This window comes from Megalops cyprinoides, chromosome 11 (genome assembly GCF_013368585.1).
Source record: "Megalops cyprinoides isolate fMegCyp1 chromosome 11, fMegCyp1.pri, whole genome shotgun sequence".
NCBI lineage: Eukaryota > Metazoa > Chordata > Actinopteri > Elopiformes > Megalopidae > Megalops > Megalops cyprinoides.
The window spans coordinates 25,851,050-25,875,401 of NC_050593.1; the positions used below are offsets into that span (position 1 = coordinate 25,851,050).

A 24,352-nucleotide genomic window follows, 5' to 3' on the forward strand; every position below is an offset into this window, starting at 1 on the left:
ATGTGCTGACAATTGGTGCTCATGTAGAGCTAATGCAGATGTGTAGATAGTGTGTGTATTAAGTTAGTCTGCGTATGTATAGTCAGTGTGCAAAGTGTGTAAAGTTAGTCTATGCAGTCTATGTACACCAAGTTAGTCTGTGTGCATGGTTAGTGTGTGCATGTGTGTGGAGAAATAGTGAGCGTGTGGAGTTACTGTGTGCACAGAGTTAATGTGTGCATGAGTGTGTGTAGAGTACAAGGTGTGAGTCTGAAGTGTATATGAATGTGTATACTTGTGCCCAGTCCATAGTGTGGGTACTCTGGATTTAGATAAGGACAGAGATAAGAAACACACGTTTACACAGCACAAGCGCCTTATCTAATGCACACACACATAATCATTTACAATAACCCCATGGAGTAATACAGTCATTGTGGGTTGGCGGAAATGACAATCTTTATATCAAAAACCAAAACAATGATAACATTAAACAAGTAAAATGTAACAAAATGAATGGCACAGGATCAAAATTACAGTACATTAAACATTTCCCTCAGCGCTTTAACAACATCGTAGTGAATAACTTAAAATGCAGATGCAGAATTGAAGGTATATTAATACTGCATTCAAACCGAGCACTGAGGGATCATAGTCACAGCACTGTCCCAACGCTGGATGAACACTGCGTATGGCCTGTCTGCTGTCTGCAGCAGGATCAGCAGAGACACAGAGGCAGTGACACAGTTCCCAGGCTGCTGTGGTGCAATGGGTGCAAAGCTTATAAGGCATGTGTGGCTGGGGGAGGGTGTGATGAGACCACTTTGTGGAGGAGAAGACAGGGTCATTCGGGGGCATCAGTGAGAGTGTACAGTCAGCTCTCCATTATCCCTCAGAGGATTATCCAGTCTGCCTTTAACTGGGACAAGTGTCAGAAATTCAGTGTCGTGGGCAGTTTAAATTAAAAAAAAAAAAATTGTGCACAATTCTCAGTATAGATTGCGATGAGCTTCATTACTTGTAATGGATGACTTGTTAAGGTAAACTGAGTGGTGCTGAGAGTGAAGGGGGAGCTCTAACACCACACTGCCATGTTTCACCCGATGCTGCCCTTACCTGCATGGAGACTCTGCGTCACTATGGTGAACAATAAGTGCATTCATCCACTTTCTCTCAGAACAAGGCAGGTAGACATAAGGCGAAGCAAAGTCAACCCAGGAGAGAGACAGTCATAGACGATTATTTTGCTAACATTTAGCCAGCTAATGTTAGACTGGTTTCTCCCTGTAACAGCTACTATAGCTACTGTGCAACATTAAACTTTTTTGTTTTTGTCATAAGGTTAGGTAACATTACAGACACTGTTCCAGAATTATTGAAGATATCTTTGAATCTCCATTGTAGTTAACTCTGAAAGTCACAATTATAGCATCTAGCAAGACAAATGATGCATGTTTTGTAGCTGACAGCAAACATTATAGGTATCTGACTTAAACAGTGATCCATAAGCACAATTTAACAGATGTGAATTTCCATAGACTCAAAGTGTTGAATGTCATTACAGTGGTACTTTTATTTGGGATAGCCGTAGGTCGAGGTTGTTGACCCCCTGAGTGGGCATCATAAACAGAGAAAAAAAGGGGGAGATTGGGTGGAGGAGGGATGCCGTGAACAGCTGAAGCAGAAAGGAAGTGGTAAGAGGGAGTTTTATAGTCATGGATGGGACCTGTTTGTCTAGGTCTTTTTAATTGCGAAGAGATTGTCTGAAACTTCTCCTCCTGAATCTTCATCTGGAACTTCAATTATTAGTTTAATCAAGTTTAAAGTTTAAAACAGCCACCAATCAGTTCTTTGTGTATTGACCTTCTGTAGCATCAGTCAATGTGTGTTGGAAGCTAGCTACTGTATTTGTGGGTGGTTAGCCATGTTTTTCCCTTGCTTACTCCCTTACTTGCAAGTAAACACTTATTTGTGTTTGTGTTAGTGGTGTCATGAATTTGAACACTAGACAAATTAGGTGTTGAATTAAAAGAACGTCTACAGTCATGATTAACGTTAATTAATGTTATCCTAGATTCTGTGTTATCTGTGACGATCCCCTCCTTCGCCACCCCTGACGACTGAGAGTTGACTGTGTGACATTGTGCTGGGCTGGTCCTCATGCAGTCTGTGTTAAAAGGTTGCAGTGTGCAGTGGCAGGCAGTGGCAGTGTGTTGGAGCAGAGGCAAAAAAACTGTATCCACAGCCCTGCAGGTTTGGGGGCGATATAGATCACAGCGTCCGAAGCTTTCGGAGTTTTGTCCCATGTAGACCCTGGGACTTTGTATACACACTCCACTTTCATGAGAGCACAGGACAGAACCCATTCAACATCATCTTTTCTCTCTGACCGCTGTAACGTATCCTGTCTTCCTCCATCTCCTCTCTCTGAATCCGTCCATACATACCCCTGCTGGTCTTTTCTCTCCGAATCCATCACTCCGTCAGCATTTAAGCTGGATGGCATACTATTTCCTGGAATTAACCCAAAATAACATGCACTGCTCTGTGTTCTGATACGCTGCCCCCCACGTAAACAGACGTTAGCCTGTATTGAGGGCCACAGTGATGGGTATGTGCAGACCCAGAAAGAACAGGACCAGCACAAGGGGTTCATATGCTATTCTTCAGACAGAACAACATTGAACTTAAAACCAATGGCTTTCTTTTCTCAAAATGCTCCCTGACTGAAGCATGTCTGTCCATTAAATCTGTAGACTGATGCAAGATGCTTCTTCTGCATGTTTCTTGACTGGCACATAAGGCCTCTCCAGTCTGTTTCTTGACTGGCACATAAGGCCTCTCCAGTCTGTTTCTTGACTGGCACATAAGGCTTCTCCAGTCTGTTTGTGGGCACATGTTGCATGTCCAGCCTGCTCTGTGCCTTGTGAGTGCCATGCTGATCTCTTGCTCTCTGAAGTTCACACTATGAGTGAATCTCTGCTTAGAAGAGTGTTCTGTTAAAAAACATGAGAAGCCACACATTAGTGATATACTCCACAGCAATCCTGGCAACATGCAGCTCGGGTTTTGTTAGTCAGGCCTGTCATCAAAAAGAGTGATGATCTGTAGCAATTATTCGTGCAGTTTAAGGCATGTTAGTTTGCTAGAGTTTGATGGGTAATTTAAAGAAATCATGCATCTTAGGTTCTGTTAGTTAGGTCTGTCAGTGAAGTCATTGAATTGAGGATTAGATACAGACCTGGTTCCTGAGTTCAATTAAGAAAGAGATTAAAGCTACAATTTTTCAACTCAGTGATGTATCAGTGCATTTTAATGCAAAATCATATCCCATTAGAAAGATGGGAATCATATGTTAAATAGCATTTGCAACCAGTTACATTACATTTGAACAAATCCTTACAGTAATATTAAAATAAAACACAACCTACATAAATCTACAAGTACAGAGTGAAAAAACAGCAAGAATAAAAATATGCACTTACAAAATAGGATTTAAATATTTTTAAAGACAGAATTATATAATTCACATGATAACCACAAACACAAGTGGCAATAAGCCCTGCTTATCTGATCAGTGAGATTATTCTCCTCATGTGTAAGTACTGTACATATTGTGGTCCTATGTGTATACATTGTGTTTTGGTGAATGTAGGTGGTTCATGCAGGAACCAAGCATGTCATGCACAAGTATGTCTAACCAATCATTGTTTTTAAAAAATGATGCAGAGGTCATGACAGAAGTTGAGTTCTTGAAATGCATTCATTGACCAGTTTTGGTCATTGGACATTCTTTGGTGTGTCTAGCAAATAATAGATTGATATTATTATGTTTCAGCGTGACAAGACTATTCAGCTATTATTAGGAAATTGCCTTATTCAGTAATTCACCTACAGATCAAACATGTAGGTGTCGAACAGTATCTCTCATTGGTAATTCGCTTACAAATAACTAACCTACAGGTAACTCACCACTTTTCGGGGCTTGTCCCTCTCATCTCTGCGCTCTTGCAGGGTTTGGGACAGTCCCTGGGCGTGACGGGTGTAGGAGAAAGGCCGCTGAGCAGGCTCAGTGGTCCGATATCGCTCCGCCTCTCTCTCACAGTAAGGGGGCAGGGAGTCCTCCTCCTCGGGCCGGTTGCTAGGCGACCTGCTGAGGTAGCAGTCGCTGCTCTTCTTGGAGCTGGCCTTGGAGGGAGTGTCACTGTGGAAGCTGTCCTCCTCCCCCCGCCCGCCGCGCCCCCGAGCCTTGCGCTCCAGCACGCTGCTCAGGAAGGCGTCGTCATACGCCTGGCCGCCCCTGGCGAGGCGGGGGCCGCCGCGCTCGCTGCTGCCTGTGTCCCGCCTCTTTCGGGGCGACGGCGGGGGCCGCTCGCGGTCCGGGTCCTTCCTGTAGCGGTCGGACTGGTGGCGCTCCAGCCAGGCGTCCAGGTCGTCGTCGTCGTCGTAGCGCGGGAGGCCGTCCCGGAAAGGAGGGTAGTGCTCACGCTCCTGCAGCTCCAGGCCGTAGTCCCGCTCCATGTCCCGGCACTCCCCCCGCCGCCCCCGCGGGTTGTAGGACTGGGCAAACTGTTCCAGCTCATCCAGGGAGCCTGTGTGCTCACACGCCCGGAACATCTTCCTCTGCAGGTGCTCTGAGCGTGGGTTCCACCTGTTGTCGCATGAACAAAGGCACTTTCAGTGCTGATAAATGGACAGGCAGACAGGCAGTTGGACACACACACACACACACACACACACTTTAAGCCATTTCTACATCTTGCTGGCCTACAGCTTCAAGCATTACCTGTTCTGTAGATCGTCTGCCCGATTGTTACGATTGGGGTGGCGTGTAGAACGGCGCCCCTGCGAGGACGAAGCAGGCCTGAAGTCTGGTTGGTCGTCGTGGTCAGCAATGGGTGGCAGTGCCTTTCTCTGGACCTGGCGGTAGGACTGGCGGAAGTCTGATTCACCCTCATGGAGAGAGCTGAGCTCAGACATGCTGCTGGCTGCTGAGACAAACATCACATCATGGAGACGCGCTCTACTGACACTGGCGTAATGGTTACATCATCACAAGCAACTAACTGTGATCTCTGCATTTCTCAGGTGTGGAGCTGACTTCTCTCCCCCTTCTTCAGACCCCAGCTAAGAGCCACACCTTCCCCTTGCCTGCAGCTCTTACCTGTGGCAGGTGGGATTAGCCCGCAGAGCCCACTCGTTATCAGGTCAGCTGAGCCTCAAGACAGCAGACTCTTACCTATTTCAGGCGTGTTGAGCCCAAACTGAGAACACTCTTACCTATATCAGGTGAGTTGAGCTCAAAGCTAGCAGAGTCTTACCTATCTCAGGTGTACTGAGCCCAACTTTGGAAAGTTTGTACCTACATCAGGTGAGCTGAGCCCACAGAGAACACTTCAGTTCTCACACACACACACAACACCAATCACAAATAGTCTCATTGAGAAGCGAAATTAAAGCTTTAGCGCCCATGCGGAAAAGATTTTGCATGAATTATAAAGCAATGGCTGATTATACTTAAGAATTTTATTCAGCATGTTAAGCATACACTGAGCTGCTACAAACTGTTGGAGTACAACCCCAAACCCCTGAGAAAACATTCTGGTTAACGACAGCCGCCAGGTATATTTGGGCTCCCTGTGGAAAAGTTTGGAATTACGGTGAGATCAGTGTTAACAGATGGAGGTCAAGGCAATAGATGCTGGAACAGAGAGCACTGGGAATGAAAGTCACTTTCGCTTTTGCCTCAGTGTTCAGTGCCCTCACACCACATCCACACACACACACCCATATGCAAGCGCTCGCACACAAACACGCACACAGGGTGAGTGTGGTGGTGAACCATGCGGACTGGACACAGAAGGTTCTGCAGGGCTTACATTGGCGGCAGGACCTGCGGGCAGGATCGAACTGCGCAAGCTCCTTCTCTACGTAGTACAGAACCTTCATAGAGTCCTGATCCTTACTGGCCTGGATTCGGTACCCACTGCGCACTGCGGGGACAGACAGCACTCAGAGTTCCAGCACACACACAAGCTCAGAGAGAGACATACTCTACACACTCACACTTATGTTCACACAAACACACACACACACACACACATACACACACAGACACACATTCACACACTCACCTATACACATACACACACACCTAAAAACACAAATATACACACATACACACATATATACACACACATATACAAACACACACACAAACACACATTACACACACATATACAAACACACACACACACACACTTGCCTATCTTTGGAACACTTCTTTTTACTGGAAGAGGAGTGATACTCAAGAGTAAATGAACTCCTCTATCCTTCTCACTGTTGATGTAATAACTGCTGCAATGTGTAGGTTTAAATGTAAGTCTGTTTCTGCTGGCAAAATATTTTTTTTCCATATGGGGATCAATTAGGTGTACTGCATATTGTTTAATATTATATTAAGTTATTTTAGAATGGATCTGTATGCCTGTATGTCTGTCTCATCTCTCCAGTGTGAGTCTGTGTCTCCCTCTTATCGCTCCTGAGTAGCCTGAGTGCATTTCTCTTAAACACAGCGAGAGAGAGGCACTTGGCCAAGACACCTTCCTCCTGATGATGTCATATGTTTCACTATCAGTGCTCTCTTTCCTGGATGAGTAGAGAACCACCACCACCCAGAGAGCCCCCCCCCCACCAGGGTGATCAGTGACAACCAATGGAAATTAATACTTGGTACAGTTCTCTCTCAACAGAGTTACTTGTTACTGTTAGTTTGCATTGTATTAAAGCCTTGATGTACTTTTTAGGAGATAAGTGTTAGGACATAACATGCAGAAGCAACCTTCAGGCACAGATACACTATTTGTGGACTTGACCCTCGAGGAGCAGTTCCCCTGATGGCTCTCTTCCTAATGACAACTTTTACAGACAGGTACCATTCCCAACCACCCACTGACCGCCTTCTCCCCTCAGAAACTGTTTGCATGATGTTTGCACACTTCGGTTAGTATCAGTCAGAGTTCATTTGCAAACACACTTCAGTCAGTCAGAGAGCAGACTTTGCCTCACAATGCAGTCTGCTTTCACCCACTGTTTTCACAGCACACTTCACTTTTGCTTTCAACAAAGACAGACACATTTAATGACGTATACACATAATGATGACACATGCATCTAAATTTCAAGTACCTGTAAGAACCCAAAGAAAGGTACATAAACCAATGTCATTATGAAACAATTAACAGATTTAAATAAAATAGAATTGATAGATTTAAAGTGTTGTGATAAGATTATGATAAGACTGTGATGATTTCGTCTCACTGGTGCCACTCCAGGTAGCAGAAACCACTCACACCAATATATGTGCCCAAGCCCACCTTGCCAATATGGCTTTTCCCCAGTCTTTGTCTGCATTCCCAGTAGCATTCTTGACCACTCTTACATAACCTCTGTGAGCATTTACAACCAGTAACACTCCCAACCAGCTGTGTATCTAATAATCAATTTAACAGTCACCATCAGTGGCTGTTAAATTGTGTGATTATTAGTGATTCACAGTCTTTTGGATAAAAAAGATCCATTCTGTGCCTAATTCAGCAACCTATTCTGTGGATCTGCAACACACATCTATCAGCGCTAGCCTCTTGGTTTCACATGTCCATAATCACAAGGGGAGTCACTCCACCATTGGTCATCACATCACATCATAAGCTGCAGTAACCTTGTGAATTTAGTAACCTAGTGAATTTTGAGAGAATAATTTGACAGTAAGGGTTAAGGGATGTGGGAGAAAAGGGCACATGAATCATTTACTTGCATTGTTGTATATGATGTCTGTACACATTGCTACCCACAATGCACCTCCTCTAAGAGGTGCATCATATTCAACAGGAACAGTGGGAAAGCTGACTTCGAATTATTCTAGGGTCTTTGCTACTAAAGGAAGTGCCTGCCACTGAAGAACTGTTGTAATCAAAAGGAACCAAATTTGAATATATCTGAAAAGTTGAATATGTAAGTTACCTTCTGTTCAAGGCTTGCAAACTTGAATTGCAGGTATTGTAATTAATACTGAATATACAGAAGCTGAATTTTATCAGCTTCAGAGTCAATTAATACATTCAGTAATTCAAGTTCTAAAATATAAATTAAATGTTGGTGCTGATATTGCTTAATAGAAATCTTTCTAAAAAATGTCATCTTATCTAGCCTCTCAACTGCCTGAATGTGACCCTCATCCATTATATCAACCTTTTCAACAAGTTATAACTCAATGAAAAATTGCTGCTGAAATTTTGTTTAGTCACAAACATGATCTATGAGTCAGAACTATTAGACTGTTAGTTTCCCAGTTTGTTAACTAGCTACACATTTTGCCCAGCTAACCATCTTGTTAATTATCTGATAGTTAGATGTATGTGCTGTTGATTTATGATGGTTAGTTGATTGACATAGCATCATTATTTCTTCCGTAATACTAGTCGTGTTTTCTGCCTCATAAAATGGATTTTGCAGTGGTTTCACTCATAAATACTAGTAGCTGGCTAGCCATCAGTTCAAACTCTTATGAATCCAACTGAGCCACTTCAGAGCCTGACATCACCAATTTTTATCAATAATATTTGTGAAAGGCATACTTTGCCACAAAGAACAGCAGAAAAGATGACCTAATTCAGCTGTCCTGAAAGAGACAAATTACTTTTGCTTCCCCATGCCTGTCTACCGCTCTGTAGCGAATCATTCGGTGCTCAGTTTACCGTGATTCGGGTTACAGACACCCGAAGTGCTAGACTCACCTCCTGGCAAATTGTTCTCAATGGAGGGGGTGGCTGTCATCTTAGGGTCGATCAGGGAGGAGGGGGCAACAGGGACCATGGTGGGGACGCTAGGGATGTAGTAGGGGGGGAACATTCCGATGGGAGCATGCGGCATTGCCTTCACTGCCTTTCCTGCCTCATACACTGAAGTGAAGAAAACACACCGGGACTCATTCGTGAAGCATTAACACTGCGTGTGATGTCTGTGTGTGCCTCGGTTTAGTGTTAATACGACATACTACTACTATTACTAGTAGCAACAATGGCCGGTGATAGTAGTTTAATAATAACAGTAGTTAAGTTAGTTGTAGCATTTATTGTGATGTTACTACTGTTTATCATCTCGCATTGAGCCCTTGGTGTAATAACCGGGATTCGCCCTGGATGAGGGCATTCAAATTGTGAACATTTTAATGAACCCCTTGAACCATGGCGGCACTGAGAGATCTTTTCAGAGGAATTTTTCCCACTCATTAATTAATTGGGTCACACACAATGGTGCATGGCTGTGGTGTACTTTAATTCACATCCACACTTTTAAACTCCCACTGCGTCACAGGTTTACTACAACCAGTTAAGAACACATACGTGTGCAATTATGAGTGTGAGTGTGGTGAATATGTACGGTATGCATGTGTTGTTAGCCTGGTGTGACACTGCTTGTTTAAATTGAATGGAGACACTTATGTTCTACTGTGCTGGAAGTCGCTCTGGATAAGAGCACCTGCTAAATGCATGTAATGTAATGTAATGCGTGTGCATGTGTGTGTGTGGTGTGTATGATGTGTGTGTGTGTGTGTGTGTGTGAATGTGTGTGATGCGTATGATGTGTGTGTGTGTGTGTGTGTGTGTGGTGTGTGTGTGTGTGTGATGTGTATGATGTGTGTGTGTGTGTGTGTGTGTGTGTGTGTGTGGTGTGTGTGTGTGTGTGATGTGTATGTTGTGTGTGTGTGTGTGTGTGTGTGTGTGTGTGTGTGTGTGTGTGTGTGTGCGTACTCACAGTGCCGGGGGCAACAGCAGGTCTCAGGGCAGCAGCAGCAGGGCACATAGCAGCAGCAGGAGTGGGGGCAGCACTGGCACCAGCAGATCCCCACCAGGAGGAGGAAGAGAAGGCTGCCCAAGACCACCACACCCACAAACACCCACTCTGCAGGGCCGGGAGAGAACAGGACCATCATGTCTGCATCATTTACACATCTCTTGCTTACTGGCAAGTGTTTGGAGATCAGGAAAAGGGGGCTGGCGGTGGGGGCGGGGGTGCAGAAGAAACCCAGACAGTGCAGAGAAGGGATCAGGGAATACATAAATACGACCCTCCTGGGGAGGGGGGGGCAGTGCTGGGGACAGGAAGTAAGTTTCCTTTGACACACCCTGTGGATGAAACACAGTGTGACCACAGTGTCCGATGGGAGATGTTCTCTTCACATTAAGGAAACCAGTTGAAGGCTTGAGTGGAAAGAAGTAAAAAGACAATAATCTGTTTCTTAATTTTTTCCGTAAAAAAAGCGTAACAGTGAAATCATTCATTTGTCTCACTGCAGCAGTACTGATATATGGAAAGAGTACTGAAAAAGCGCAATACCCTGATACATATGCCTGCAACCAAACATTATTTTTTGGTTTTGTGGGACTTTTGCAAAGTCCCACAATGCACTTCAGTACAGTGAACTCCGGTTGGAGGACAGGTGCATCTCACAGACTCCAACTTGCAATTTCTTGGGCTCTGCAGCTTATCCTGAACTCAGAGCAAGCATCTTTACCAACCGAGCAAACTGGGAGCTGGGACCCCAGCAACCGGAAGTTCTGCATGCAGTGACACAGAAATTAGGTTCTTTCTGCCTTTTTAGACAGTGCTAAAAATGACTGCTCTCTTTAATACTATGTGATCATTGCTTTCAAATTAAGTTTTTTGTTATGTAATAAAGCAAACAAGGTTTGTGTATGTCAAAATAAGACAAAGAGTAAAACAGATGCAGAAACAGTGCTTGCCTGCATGCATACGCACATACAGATACACACATGTGCACACACACACACACACACACACACACACACACACACACACACACACACACTTTCCCTCCCTCTCACATGCTCTCACATACTGTCATACACTGTGACATACACAGAAAAAATCTGACCTTGTGACAAGGCTGTGTTGCAGTAGGGCTGAGCTTGTGATTTAATGCCCAAGCAGAAGATAACAGCTCTTTTCGTTCAAATGAACATTATTTGTCATAATCCTTTATCACATTAGTGTTTTCTCTGACCCTCTAAACGAAACTAGAGGAAGATAACAGTTGACCAGAACAGACCTGTCCCCAAACCTGGCCATACTCGGTGTGGTGAACAAATCTGTCCTTGATTCTCATTTCCTCTCCTTATAGTGTTCAACGGGTTATCTACAGTTAGTGGAGGGGTCTGATCTAATCTTTTTCTTATTTGGAACACATGAGCCTCATATTAGTCATAATAACAAGCCTAGTGGTACCTCTCCCTTGGGCAGGACTGAAAATTCTAAAATGAGATACTGCTATAATCACACCCTCAGTGAGCCTTCACCACAAACGTGCAGTATCACTGAGTCATTCCGCTAATCACATCACTAGTATGCGCATGTCTACACCCGAAAACACAACTTCACCAAGTTCACGCTGTAATCGCATTCCTGGTGCAAGTGTTTGTACCGCAGACACACAGCCTCACCAGCTTACTCCCGTAATTGCATTACACGGGTGTGTCTAACAGAAAAACACAGCTCAGCTGAGTTGCTGCTCTAAATTACACCCTTCTTGCATCCGTACAACACCATCAAACATGCGAGAACGAGAAGCTGGGCACCTCCTTTGATTCAGTGGAGTCAGCGCTGTAGTTAAGAGGTGATTGGACAGTAAAGGAGCAGAGGGAGGGGTTAGGTTAGCGACAGCGGGGTGAGCAAAGCGCTTGGACGGATGAGACAGGTGAGGGCACGCCCATACCTGGCATAATCTCCACATCGAACTCAGGCAGGAGATCATCCAGCGCACCTGTCTTACCTGGAAAGAGAAGAAGAGCAGAGGTAAAGGGTAGGACAGGCGCCAGGCTAGCAGGGTTAGAGGTCAGGGGGGGTCAGGGCTGAGGTGAGTCAGGAAATGAACAGACTGACGCAGGTGCATGCAGACGATTGCATGGACAGAAGAACCGTAAGGACTGTCACCGAGACAGACACATTTTATCATGTACATTTTCTACACTGTCTCTTTATCCAGTAAACCAAAAACAGGAGCGTGACTGTTCCAGCTGCATTTTTGAATCTGGAAACCCATATGTATCATTACAGATAGCTAGTACAAAACTAACTGACAAAACTAACTCAAAATGTAGTCCCGGTTCTTCTGTCTGGGCAGTTGAATTATGCTGAAATGTCACTTAAAACGAAAAGACATGGGCAAATACCATTTATTATCTGAGACAGATTAATACCTTTTTAAATTATGAGTGGATTAATACAATTTTATTACCTGAAACCACTGAATACAGTTTTATTATCTAGAAGTTACAGTTTTATTGCTGGTGAATGACTTAATACGGTTTTATCACCTGTGAACAGACAAATAAAGTTTTATTATTTGATAACAATCCAATAGTTTTATTACCTAACAATGTTTTAGCCAGTACAAAACAGGCTTATAATGGGTAAATAAAATGTTACAACCTAAGAAACAGGTAAATATACTTCTACAACTTGAGAACAGGTAATGGAAGTTTAAGACCTGATAAAAGGTTATGACATGTTTATTACAGGTGGAACATTTATGGGTATTAAAATGGTAGAGTCTGGCAATAGGTATTAGTCATTCAGCTTTTATTAGCTGGGTACATGTAATGAAGTGTTGTATATCTACTTTATGGGAAGGCTCATTCCCCAGATGCTTCCAGTAAATGAGACATAACTAATACAGCTTGTTACAAATCTGCTGATGCGTTCCACTGAAAAGACCAATGCAATGTAATGAACATGTATCTGTGTTGCAGACAAGTTGCTCAGACCTGTGTAGTCATTAAACCCATCTTCTTCTCAGGACCAAGAATCATGAGACAGTCAGTGTTTATGTCAACAGTTATAAGCTGTACAACTCATAACTGTGACTGCAGAATGTCAGAAAAAAAACTTGCGTTCACATATTCAACAGGTATAACAATAGGAGTTATTTGGAAGAGGAATATGCATCTTACAAGGGGGGTGCCTTCTGCAATTTCATGTTTGAGAACTGACAGACATGCACAAAATGCCAATACAACAGTACAGAGGGACCTCCTTTATAGCACACTTCTTGTAAAAACTTGCCATAGGCTGCTGAGTTAAACAAACCAAATTACTGCTCTAGCAGCACTCTGGCCCTTCACTAGAGCCTACGTCATACTCCTCACTCTGCACTTGTACCAAAAGGTCTGACTCTACACTGACAGGGTTAGCTATTAAGGTCAGAGGGCAAGCTGTACTGACAGGGACTAATTATAGATGTGGTGCAGTGTTTCACAGTGCACAGTTACATGGTTCAGTCCGTTTCAGTGACACACTACATGGCATTCACAGTGCCATACACCGCATGTCAATAACATTAGACTTGGTTTTAGTTATAAAATACACATCAGCTGCGCCCCAGCCAAAACTATACACACAGCCACAACCCTACCACTGAGCTAGAACCACAAACACAAAACAGCACCGGTCCTGTCTTCCGACCACCACCATGACAGCACTGAAGCACAATCACAGCATTAAAAATGGCCAGTCCTTCAGTCACAACCGTAACATACCGCTTATGTAGCGGTATGTACCTTTATTTGAACAAAAGCACATCTGCAACCACAATAACACCACTGAACCATAACCATAATAAAATCTGAGCAATCCACACAGCCACACTGTAGAGCTGTAACGTATCCAGGGACACATTATCCCCTTCTCTAAAAATATGACTCCTTCTAAAAATGAATAAGAAAACAGTAGAAGAGCTGACCAGATATCAGTGATCCACCAGCCAGACTGTTTCATGGCAGTGGGGTTAGTGAGCAGTGATCTGTGCAGTTCCTGGCCCAGTCATTTACTGTACACAGTAACTATTTCATCTGTTCACCTACATGGTAATGCCACTTTCCACTTACATGTATCCAGTTGCACATATTTTTCCAGGCTAATAATTCTGTTCCCACTCACAGCCAGCTGTAGCTGGGGTGTACTTATAAGTGAGTCACTCTCAGCTGGTTACCTAGTAATCAATGACGTGGTAAAACTATGTTTGGCTGAAATAGGCATGTTCATGGGCCCAATCATAGAGGAAGCAGTACAGCACAATGGCAAGTAAATTGTGTGATCTCCGACAAATATAAATTATTTTAAAGTAAATATTGACCATGTTCAGCCAGATGTAGGCCATTTCCATTAAGCACAAGGACCTCTTGGGGGATGGTGCCAGTGGATAAGCATAATTGAATTTTCTTACATTACCTTGAGAAACAGTTATCACTTGAAGGACATCTGCAAACTGTGAAATATCTAACTTGCTAAGATGACGTATCAAATTTTTCAGCTGCATCTCTTTGGTCTTCAGTTGCTGTAAGAAGGCATCTTTCTCTTTCCTGCCATGTTGACTGCCATCTAGACATTTAACAAAACTTCAAAACCTTTGTTTGTGCTAGATGCTACAATAATTAAAGGGGTACATGCAATTCACTGTGTTCAAATTCTAAACATTTTTCTATATATTAACGAGCCATCGCAATCGTTTCATATGAAGTGTGAGTTAAGCCAAAATTATTATTATAAACAGACTACTTAGTTAGTATAGGAATAATCATGTAACAGTGATTTTTATAATGACATGCTCTTGGTTTTGATATAAGTAATTCTTATGAATGGAGCATACTGTGACCTAGTGATTGACACAGTAACCAAATGACCCTAATGACAACACCAAGCAACTGGCCCAGTGATCTCCATGGTGTCTCACTGACCCAATGGTCTATTATGCTAACTGACCCAGTTATCCATTAACTAACTACATAACCAGTGATCTACGTATGACAAAAAGTAAATTATTCAGTGAACTATCCAATAACTGACAACACAGTAACCAGCTGACCCAGTGATCTATGCAGTTACTAACCAAATGCCCACACACTCCCAGCTAACTCCACTGAACACCACAAACATGTTCAATATAACCAATGCTTCAAAAACACACATGGACACGGGATCTACACTAGTGCAGGAAAAATGGCTGCATCTCAGATCTGTTTCTCTCACTGCTGAGACAGTGCCGCTCTATCTCTTCATCTGTTTGCCACTCCCTGGCTGTAATTAGGACCCCATTACTCTAACGAGGGGTGGGAACGGCTGAATTACTCAACATAAACTGTAGACTCTCGCATCTCCTTATGTAGGCTGAAACTTTTTATTCTCTTGGTCTCTCCCTCCCTCTCTTCTATTTTTATGCTGGGAACACTGATCTCTGGACCAAAATACACTGTCCCTCTGAAGTACCAAACGCTGGTTTTCACTGGTCGAGCTAAACGGGTTATGTGGCTCACACAAGAAAAACAACATTCTGAATGATGTGTCCATCAGTACAGAGATGAAGGGTTTGTTTCTATGTAGCTTCAGATGGCATTTAGGAAAATGTATATGCCTTTTTAAAAAGCAAACATGTTCAGCTGTTGAGAGGAGGTTTATGGAACTTCTCACATGCTGAATAGATGAACATTGGTGTTTGGGTCTGTCAGGTGCTAATGCAAGCCTGTCTTAATGTTGTAAAGTTAATAAAAACACACACATACACTTGTATTAAGCTTAACCAAAACCAAAAAAAGTTGAATACTTAGACATGTTAGTTGTTGGTTTAGCGGTATCAAAAGTCTCTCCCTCTCTCATGTCTCTCTCTCATTATCTGGCTCTGCATTCCCTTCCTTCTCTCTCTGCCCCTCGCTCACCCTCACACTGCGGCATCCTCCACTGACCTCTCAACGTGTCACTGTTGCCAGGGAAACAGCTTAAGAAGTGACTTACTTTGCACAATTTACTAATTGGCAGCCGATCTTAATCTCGCGCTCTGTAGCTACAAGAACAGAGAATGAAATAACCACACACAGGACATTGTTCAGCAGGACATTTCACACAACCAACCGGGCAGTGTGTCCAGGCTGTGCTGTATTGCAGGCACACAGCAGACCCAGTGAGCTAAGTAAGTCTGTGTGGTTTTACTGGCCAGCAGCACTATGAAGGGCGGCCCGCTCAACAATGGGCCCACTCACAGGGGATCAAAGGCCCGTTACACAACATGGGCGCTCGCTACATGGACGCCACTCAGCCGTAGCTATGGCAGCGCTTGTAGCTGCGCTCCGGGATGTGGACCTTCCAAACACTCAAGGACAAAAAGACACACACACACACACACACACACACACACACACACACGTACACTCAAACACACACATACACACACGACATAAGCACACGCACAGCAGAGAATCAAACCGAAGTGTGCGAATTGAACAGACTTTCCAGGCCTGCTTGAAAGAAAAGGTTAATGTTTTCATCACCAGCCAGCAGACTGGTTCGGAGTAGTTGTGAACAGAGAACAGACAAAGTATTCAATGTTTATGCAAAGTGAACAGGGTGTACATCATTGTATCAGGAATATTAACCTAAATTCTGTTTATCGTTTACTCTTATCTCTTGTGTGGTTAACATTCACTTCCTGTGAGGTGAAAATTCCCTTTGTGTGTGATGGTTTCACAGTGTATGCACTTTCTGCCCCTAGCAACAACAAAAAAAAATGCTGAATGGCTGGGGTCAGGATTTGGGGTAGGAAATTTGATTTTACATCTGTTGCCAAGGACAGAAAGTATCTAGAGCTGTTTTCAGTTCCACATTTGCTTCCTGTGTAATATGTGTAATATGAGTGTACTCACTTCCTAAAAGCAATACATCCTCATCTGGAATGGTACATGTTCATTCCCTGTGAATGCCAGACTGTAATTCCAGAATTCACAGGGAGTGAAATTCTAGATTGTAGACTTACCAAGCACCAGTAACTCCACCTGGTCCTCATTCTGGCCCTCCAGGTCATCAGCGATGACCACTTTGCAGAAGTACACACCGCTGTCCCCCCACTGCAGCTGCCCGATCCGCAGATCAGCCTCTGGAGAAGGAGAGTGACACCCGGGGTCAAAGGTGAACTTAAGTCCGAGAAGAAGAAACTGATTTCTTTTCAATATTCACAATCTGCGTTCAAGATATTTCAAAAATAAATCTTGTGACTATAAAGTAAATACACACAGCACAAAAACACAGACATAAGCAATGAAATTAGCAATTTTGTCCTAATGGTTTGACCTGGTCAGCTAATGGTGCAAGAGTTCTCTTTGGTTTGTCGGCTGAAGACAAGCATTGAATGTCAGCTGAGATTTAGGGGAATCACAAACACTATTTCACACTAGCTTCCTAATCTCACAATTGCCATTTTCTGGGGTGAACATACTATTGCTGGAGACAGGAAGCATGTCCTGTACTGTAAAAATATGTGTATGTGTACGTCAGCAAAGAGGCAGGGTGTGTGTGGTTAAAGCAGCATTCAACGCAGAAGTTGTAAGTATATAAAGAGCCAAAAGTACACAAAACCATCAGACATTTATATGGATGGTGCGGAAGAAAAGAGCAAGGAAAGAACGGTTAGGCTCTCTGGCTCTGTTCGCTAGCTCATTGTGAGGGAGAAAGTAAACAGTCCTATTTCAGGAACAGGAAAAGCACAGCACAATGGGCAACCTTTCCAGCAGGGAGACAGATCGTAAAAACAACAATTCAGACTTTGTATCACACAAACCCCTGTTCCCAGTTCAACTGCAGAAAAGTGTCCCCATATTTCCCACACCCACTTTAACCCACAGTTACAGCACAGCTCCACACTAATTTGTGAACACTAAAGCTCATCCACTATGAATCGTGTTTGATTCATGCATATTGGTATTGATCCACTGCGAATCGCTCTTGTAAGAGACACACACCTGTGCTGACCTGCTACAGGTCACTGTTCTTCACTCTTCAGCAACACAATGAGAAAATTCTAGATTGCAGGCTGATACTGATCCAGTAATGACAGAAACATGTAATAGCCATGCAGCTGCAGGAAGAGGAGCCTTAAGTGACTGAAAGATGCCACATACTGAAGTTCCTTCCTCGGCTGTCATGGCATAGCATCCCCTACGGGCACATGACCTCCTGTAATTCTGCCTGTCCCTACCTGCCTCCACCCCTTCAACATTCACACACGCACACACACACACATACACACACACACACACACATACACACACACATACAACTGCATGCATATACATACACTGCAATGCAACTTCAACATCTTGAATAAAATCAAAAACATATAGTTACAAGCTCTGCTTACTATGCCACGCTGGTAAGGACATGCACATACACGTACACACACACACACATTCTGCTTATCATCAGCTAAATGGAGAAAACAACATCAATTAACACAATTAACAAAGGAGCTTATTTTCAAAGTTCTTCCACCGCAGAGAGCAGAACAAAAAATCCTGTCTCAAAAAAGGGACAAAACCGCAGCAATGAATCTGAGCACTAATGTTCAATAAATCCACAGCTGACCCGCCCTCTCCTTTTCACCCTGTGGAGCTTGGCTCTTACACCACCTTTTTCAGCTCTCTCAAGCTCTCGCCAGTCCACACCAACCGCCCATAAACCTAATCCCTCTGTACAAACCAGAGACCATGAAGAGACCATGATCGACATAAATAACCACTCAACACCGCTCCCCTCATTTAAGGCATGCACACACACCTGCATACAAAATCCCTCTCCTCTCCTCTCCAAACACACATGCACTGTGTCTCTTTCTGTGTCGTGGTCACACACACACACACTTAAACTTATGAACTCGTGCAAGTGAAGCCGTGACAAAAGCATGTGTTTAACATTTTTTTTACTGTACACTACACCCACACACCATTGTGCTCTGTGTGACCCACTTAATTAACGAGTGGGAAAATTCCTCTGAAAAGACTCCCCAAAGGCCACCTTGGACCAGCTCATTCATGTTCACGATCAGATTCTGTTCACCCACAACAAATCTAAATAACTGCACCAAGGACTCAGGGCAAGACCACAGATTAACACCAGCAAAAATAGCTAAATACACCCCTCTTACTACTATGACTACTACTCTTACTCTTGTAGCATATCATATTAGCAACAATAAAACAGAAGAAGAAAAAGAGTGTATGTCCATACTGTCAATAATAATAATAATAATAATAATAATGATAATGATAATAATAATGTACCAATGTAATTAGTATGGTGTCAATAGTGTAATGTAATGTAATATGATTAGTACAACGTAATGTAATTAGTACAATGTAATAATAATAACAATAAAAATAATAGCAATAATAATAATACTGTTGATGATGGCAATGTCCCGGCCCTTGTAGTGCTCGGCCAGGGTCATGGAGGAGCCCTGTCCGGAGGCGACGGGGCGGACGGTGCGGGAGGAGTCGGCGCAGTCCAGGTGGGAGGTGGCGCCGAGCTCGGAGCCCTGCAGGCCCAGGTTCTCGGGGAAGCTGAAGGAGTCGCGCGTGCGGTCCCGGCAGTACGACTTGTACCACCACTGCACCACCGGTGTCTGGGTGGAGGGGCTGGAGTACTGGCACTGCAGTACCACCTCCTGGAACAGCATGGCAAACTTCCGCTCCTCGCGCACGGTCACCTGGACACCACCGCACCTGTGCACTGAGGGAAAGAAACACGCTGTTGATTTCCCTCTTACTCTCTGACAAAAAAAAAAAAAAGAGAGAAAGAAGAGAGAGAGAGAGAAAAACAAATACTGTTTCCTGGAAAACCAGAGAGAGAGAGTGAGGGAGGGGGAAAGAATGAAAACAGAAGCATGTCTTTCTTTCTGCAGTCATATTAAAGGTTTATTTACTGAGGCAATAACATCTGCAGAGGTGCTGCCCCCACCTGGGAGTCTCCAGGATCCTGAAATGAGAGCCTGTGATCCTCACTGCAACATTCAGGGTCATCACTCATATAAGCACATTCCATACATATTTCTATTGCTTTGAGACACATGTGCGTGCACACAGACAAAGACACACACACACACAGACCATCCTGTTACCTTGACAGTATATTGTTCAGTCTGTTACAAGCTACAGCACATCCCACACAACGTTTAAGACTTGTAATCATAAAGAAAAAGCAGTGATAAGCAAAAATTTCCACCACACCTGGCTCAGACACCAGTCAAATTGCAGGCTGTATTTTAATAGCCACCTGTTCTAAACCATTCTCTAAACTGCTGTGTGTGTCAGAGAGTCTGATCTGTCTGACACAGTTTACTCAAGAACATTGTGATATCGCAGTAAAACTGTCACTAATTAATTCAGAAACAGGCCAGAGAGCTACCCTTCTCTCTATGGCCCACTGTAGGTTCAGGCGGTCAAAAAACCCTGTACATGTGTGTGTGTGTGTGTGTGTGTGTGCGTGTGCGTGTGTGTGTGTACATGTGTGTGTGTGTGTGCGTGTGTGTGCGCACGGTACACAGTGATTCATCTTTGTGAGATTACTGAGCAATGGTCTGACTGCAAGGTTCTCTGACAGGACAGTAGGTGGGAGGATCGGGGGGGGGGGGTAGAGTAATGTTCCTCCCTCCTGTTGCTTGGGGGGGGCGGGGGGGGGGTTGGAGAACAGAGGGTGGAAGGAGGGAGAGGTTCCTCTGTCCTGCCCTGAGCAAGCGCAGGAGGTTGCTCCAGTTGGGGTGGGGCGGCAGGAACTTTGTCCAGACGTTTCCCAGGAGAGACGAAAACAACAGGAAAAGACCGCGTTCCTCTCATTAGAGCTGGATCTGTCTGAGGCCTCTGCTTTATTGCGTTTTAAAGAAGAGTCTTTAAGAAGGAGGAGAAGTTGATAAACTGGGGGAGCCGCTGCTGGCAGGAGAGCAGCTGCGGCAGGAAGACTCAAAGGGCCGGGGCACCCCTCTCTCACATTCCTCAAAGTGGCCCTGCCTTTGTTTGAGCGCCATTGTTTGGCATTAGTTCACGCCCCAGTAGGGAGCTGAGAAAGCCCCCCCTCTCTCAGCAGAGGCCCATGCAGCAGGGTGGGGGAGGTGGTGTAGGTGGAGGAGGCAGGGCACCCCACCAATCAGATTAGATCACCCAGACCCAGGCAGGCGTGACAGCGTGGTCAGCTATTTCAAATTTAAACAAGAACCGTTAAGAACATCCCAGCCCGTGGAGGGGAGCCGCGGGGAGGGAAGGCTGGGCCAGGATGGGGCGGTCACTATGGTAACTACCCGTCACCAACAGAAGCTCGGCCTTTAAGTGGAACGTAAGAGGCTCGCCCCCACCCCTCGCCTCTACCCCCCTGCCCCTTGAGGACCTGTTTTATTAGAGAGCAGCACCCAAACCCAGTCTACTGAAAAAACCTTGTTGGAAGTATACTTCCAACATCTGCATCCAGCCAACTGCCTACAGTCAGTCTATTGCCACAACTGACACTCAGTCTATGGCCTACACCTGACCTATCTAATAGCTACAGCTACACTAAAACTACCACCAATATGCAATCTACTACTTGTTGCTAACCAAACTGCTGCTAAGCCTATATTCAGTACTACAACCTAAACCTACACCTGCTCAACTGTCTCCATCGACACTAGCAAGCACACTAAAACTATTTCCTTCATCCAAACAACAACCTTCCTCCTAACAGCAGAACCAGCACAGAGTAAGTGCTCCATACAAATTTACCTCCCACCGCTGATCCTGAAGACTAACTCATGAGTCACTTGTTCAGAAACACACTCTACTAAAGCAGGCACCTTCCACTATCTCGGTTCGACTGTCTGGGGATACAAGCCCATAACCGCACACTGAAACCCAGGCCCTTCCTCCCCTTGGTTCACATTTGACCTTTCATGCCCCAAGACCAGCTGACCTCTACCCTTGGTTTAAGTGATCGGACGCTGCAGACCTCAGAGACCATTTTGGGGAGGGGGATTCTCCAAAAAGACTGAGCATGACTGGTACATTACAGAAAAACAGTGCTTACACTGAAACTTAAGTTGAACACCAAGAAACTCATCACAGATTTACTCGGTATGACATTTTCAATCCACATCGACAGAGGTCTTATAATCTCAGAACGTGCCTTCTATAAAGCATACATTCTATATAAAGGCCATTGCAATCCTAAGAAGTAAACCTCTTCGCCTAACGGAAAGACGAGTAACATATCATTTTGAATCATGCCAGCCTTCACATATTTTAACAGATGAAATTTAGTAACTACGAAACAGGCGCTGAAAAAATGGAAACACGGGATCCAGGCTCGAGGGAGAGGTAGACAGATAGGGTTAATAATAAAACCAAGAGCACGAGAATAGTCGTTTTCAGCCAGCATCTACCAACCTGTTACGCGTCTAAGCAGAAGCCAAAACAACTTGCTTTATTTTGAACATACCTGCAAACCAAATGAAGGGGATCCACCATATCAGCATTGATACCATTTTCCGAGTAATAATGTGCGCATTTGGAGACGGTCCTCACTCTTATCTCTCCTGCTTTCGCCTCATTCCTCAGACCGCTTTGTACGGGAATAAGCTAGTAGAACTGTCACTCCGAGAACTAACGGGAATGTACCACTTCAGCGCCAGGTGTGCGCCGACCCTCTTGCGAAATAACGGGTCACGGAAATGCATTCAATTTCGCTTTGCCAGTAATAAAAAATGTAATATAATCGAAATGATTCAATAGAATAATATCTTGTAACATGCAATGATGATTACAAAAACAATATTTACATACGTCACTGCACACCGTTGAGTCACGTTAACCCCATACAATTTGTGGTATGCGCACATCACGTACCCTGAACAGAGACGGAATTTTTGGGCAAAGCGGAAAACTTTCTTAGTAGATAGGGGAGCAGGTTGGGTCTGAAAAGAACCAGAAACCTTTGGAATTAGGGAGTTGTGAATTTAAGAAAAAGGCGTCGTGGCATAGCCCCATATCAGTTTAGGATTTTATCATCGTCTTCCTAAATTGATAAAAGGACAATAAATCTATCTTTGGTAATTCGTGGTAAGGAGGTTGTTCGTACAAACAGAGATGGAATTGGGCAAATTGGTCGCGTTAGGGACGGACTAAAATTACCAACAATAATGTATGTTTTAAGTCACGTTTAGCGAAGTTAAACGTTTTCTGAACTTAGCGAACTGTAAATTCTAAACAATGCGGTTGATTTTTCCCTCTTTGCATTGTCCCACTTTGCAAACTGCAGATACTTAAAGAATTTGCGCATATTTTGTCTTTTCTTTTTTTCTACAGCAGTGCGTCCAAACCAGCTTTGCCTTCCTGTAAGTGTTGTTGTAAGAATATTGCTTCACAAAATAGTCATTGGTCTAGGGAGTATCAGTGAATATATTCTGCTACCGGAGGTTTCACAATGTAGTAAGCATTTGATGTGGGTGCGAAATTTCCTGACATGGAGAAACCAACTGGGAGGCATACGTCAAATCTGATAATTAATCGGTTGAACTTCGTAAATTACAAATAGGCCTACAGTCATATGCTTTTTTTCAAGTATATTTGAGTTGTTATTGACTAAAATGGACTTAAGTAAAATACATTTCGCCCACAAAGCCCATCAGTTAAAGCTTGGTACATTGGAATGTATCTTTTACGGTAAGAAAAGCATTTCCCACCAGTAGAAGTTAATATCATGCTCTCTGACCAAGTTGTTATTGCAAGGTGATGACTGTTCAAAAGCAAGCAATGTATGAGTGAACACTAGCTGCACCGTGCTGTTTAGCACGTGACCTTTACCACAGTTTGACTCATTTGAAAAATACTTGTGTGAAATCATCAAAAAGCTGGTCCGAGCACAGCATCAGGTGGATTAAAGAAACGGACTTGAATTCGTTATCCAGATAAAATTCACTTGCAGTTTCCTGAATCGGAGCGAACTTAGATGACAAACAATACCAGTAATAAATAACAAAAATAAAAAACAAAAAGTATGTTTGTTTGATAGTGCACGTGTAGCGAAACAAATACCATTGGAAACTTGTGGGAAAAGTGTCCCTAAGCGACCGCAGGGCATCGCTAGGGATGCATTCAACACAGAGAACAGTATTGTGTGAAGCGCTCGAATGAAAAAAATGCTGCACTGATTTATGTTATGTAAATTCAGATGATTAAATTGGTTGGCTTTTTACTTTATTAAAAATGCTCTCGTCTTGACAAAGTCGTATTGTTCCTCAAATTCTTAATTTTATTCCACAAAATCAGAGGTTCACCATTATTTACACTTTTAAGTAATCTTTAATGAAAAAAAAAAAATCAAACAAAACAAATCCTCACCAACATTCTGTTTTGGAACATTCAAGATTCAACTTTATTATCCCTTTGGTTTAAAATGGAAATTTGCCTTTGACTTCCAACAGTTCAGTAATTAATACCAGACAAAACAGCAGACG

General features: G+C 43.7%; 1 protein-coding gene across 5 annotated transcripts; it reads right to left on the bottom strand.

Annotated features, from left to right (window-relative positions):
* Window positions 1-1,525: 1,525 nt before the first annotated feature.
* LOC118785594 (immunoglobulin-like domain-containing receptor 2) lies at window positions 1,526-22,455 on the bottom strand. 5 transcript variants are annotated; one of them, XM_036540396.1, is made up of 10 exons: window positions 22,336-22,455; window positions 19,276-19,605; window positions 16,859-16,978; window positions 11,774-11,830; window positions 9,796-9,942; window positions 8,775-8,939; window positions 5,859-5,972; window positions 4,766-4,967; window positions 3,952-4,630; window positions 1,526-2,975 (listed from the first exon to the last, which is right to left on the bottom strand). In XM_036540396.1, exons 1-10 carry the CDS (start codon window positions 22,379-22,381, stop codon window positions 2,940-2,942), a joined length of 1,896 nt encoding a protein of 631 aa, XP_036396289.1. In that variant the 5' UTR covers window positions 22,382-22,455; the 3' UTR covers window positions 1,526-2,939. The 5 variants fall into 5 exon arrangements, with proteins under 5 accessions (XP_036396289.1, XP_036396288.1, XP_036396290.1 ...); XM_036540395.1 differs by having other exon boundaries at window positions 4,766-4,970; XM_036540397.1 differs by lacking the exon at window positions 11,774-11,830 and having other exon boundaries at window positions 4,766-4,970.
* Between the last annotated feature and the right edge of the window lie 1,897 nt (window positions 22,456-24,352).

Coding starts and splice junctions, on each gene's coding strand:
- LOC118785594 (XM_036540395.1), bottom strand. CDS start 22,381: ATGGTATCAATGCTGATATGGTGGATCCCCTTCATTTGGTTTGCAG. Junction 5,973..8,774: donor TGAGAACAATTTGCCAGGAG/GTGAGTCTAGCA, acceptor CTGTCCCCGCAG/TGCGCAGTGGGTACCGAATC. Junction 4,631..4,765: donor GCAGACGATCTACAGAACAG/GTAATGCTTGAA, acceptor ATGCGACAACAG/GTGGAACCCACGCTCAGAGC.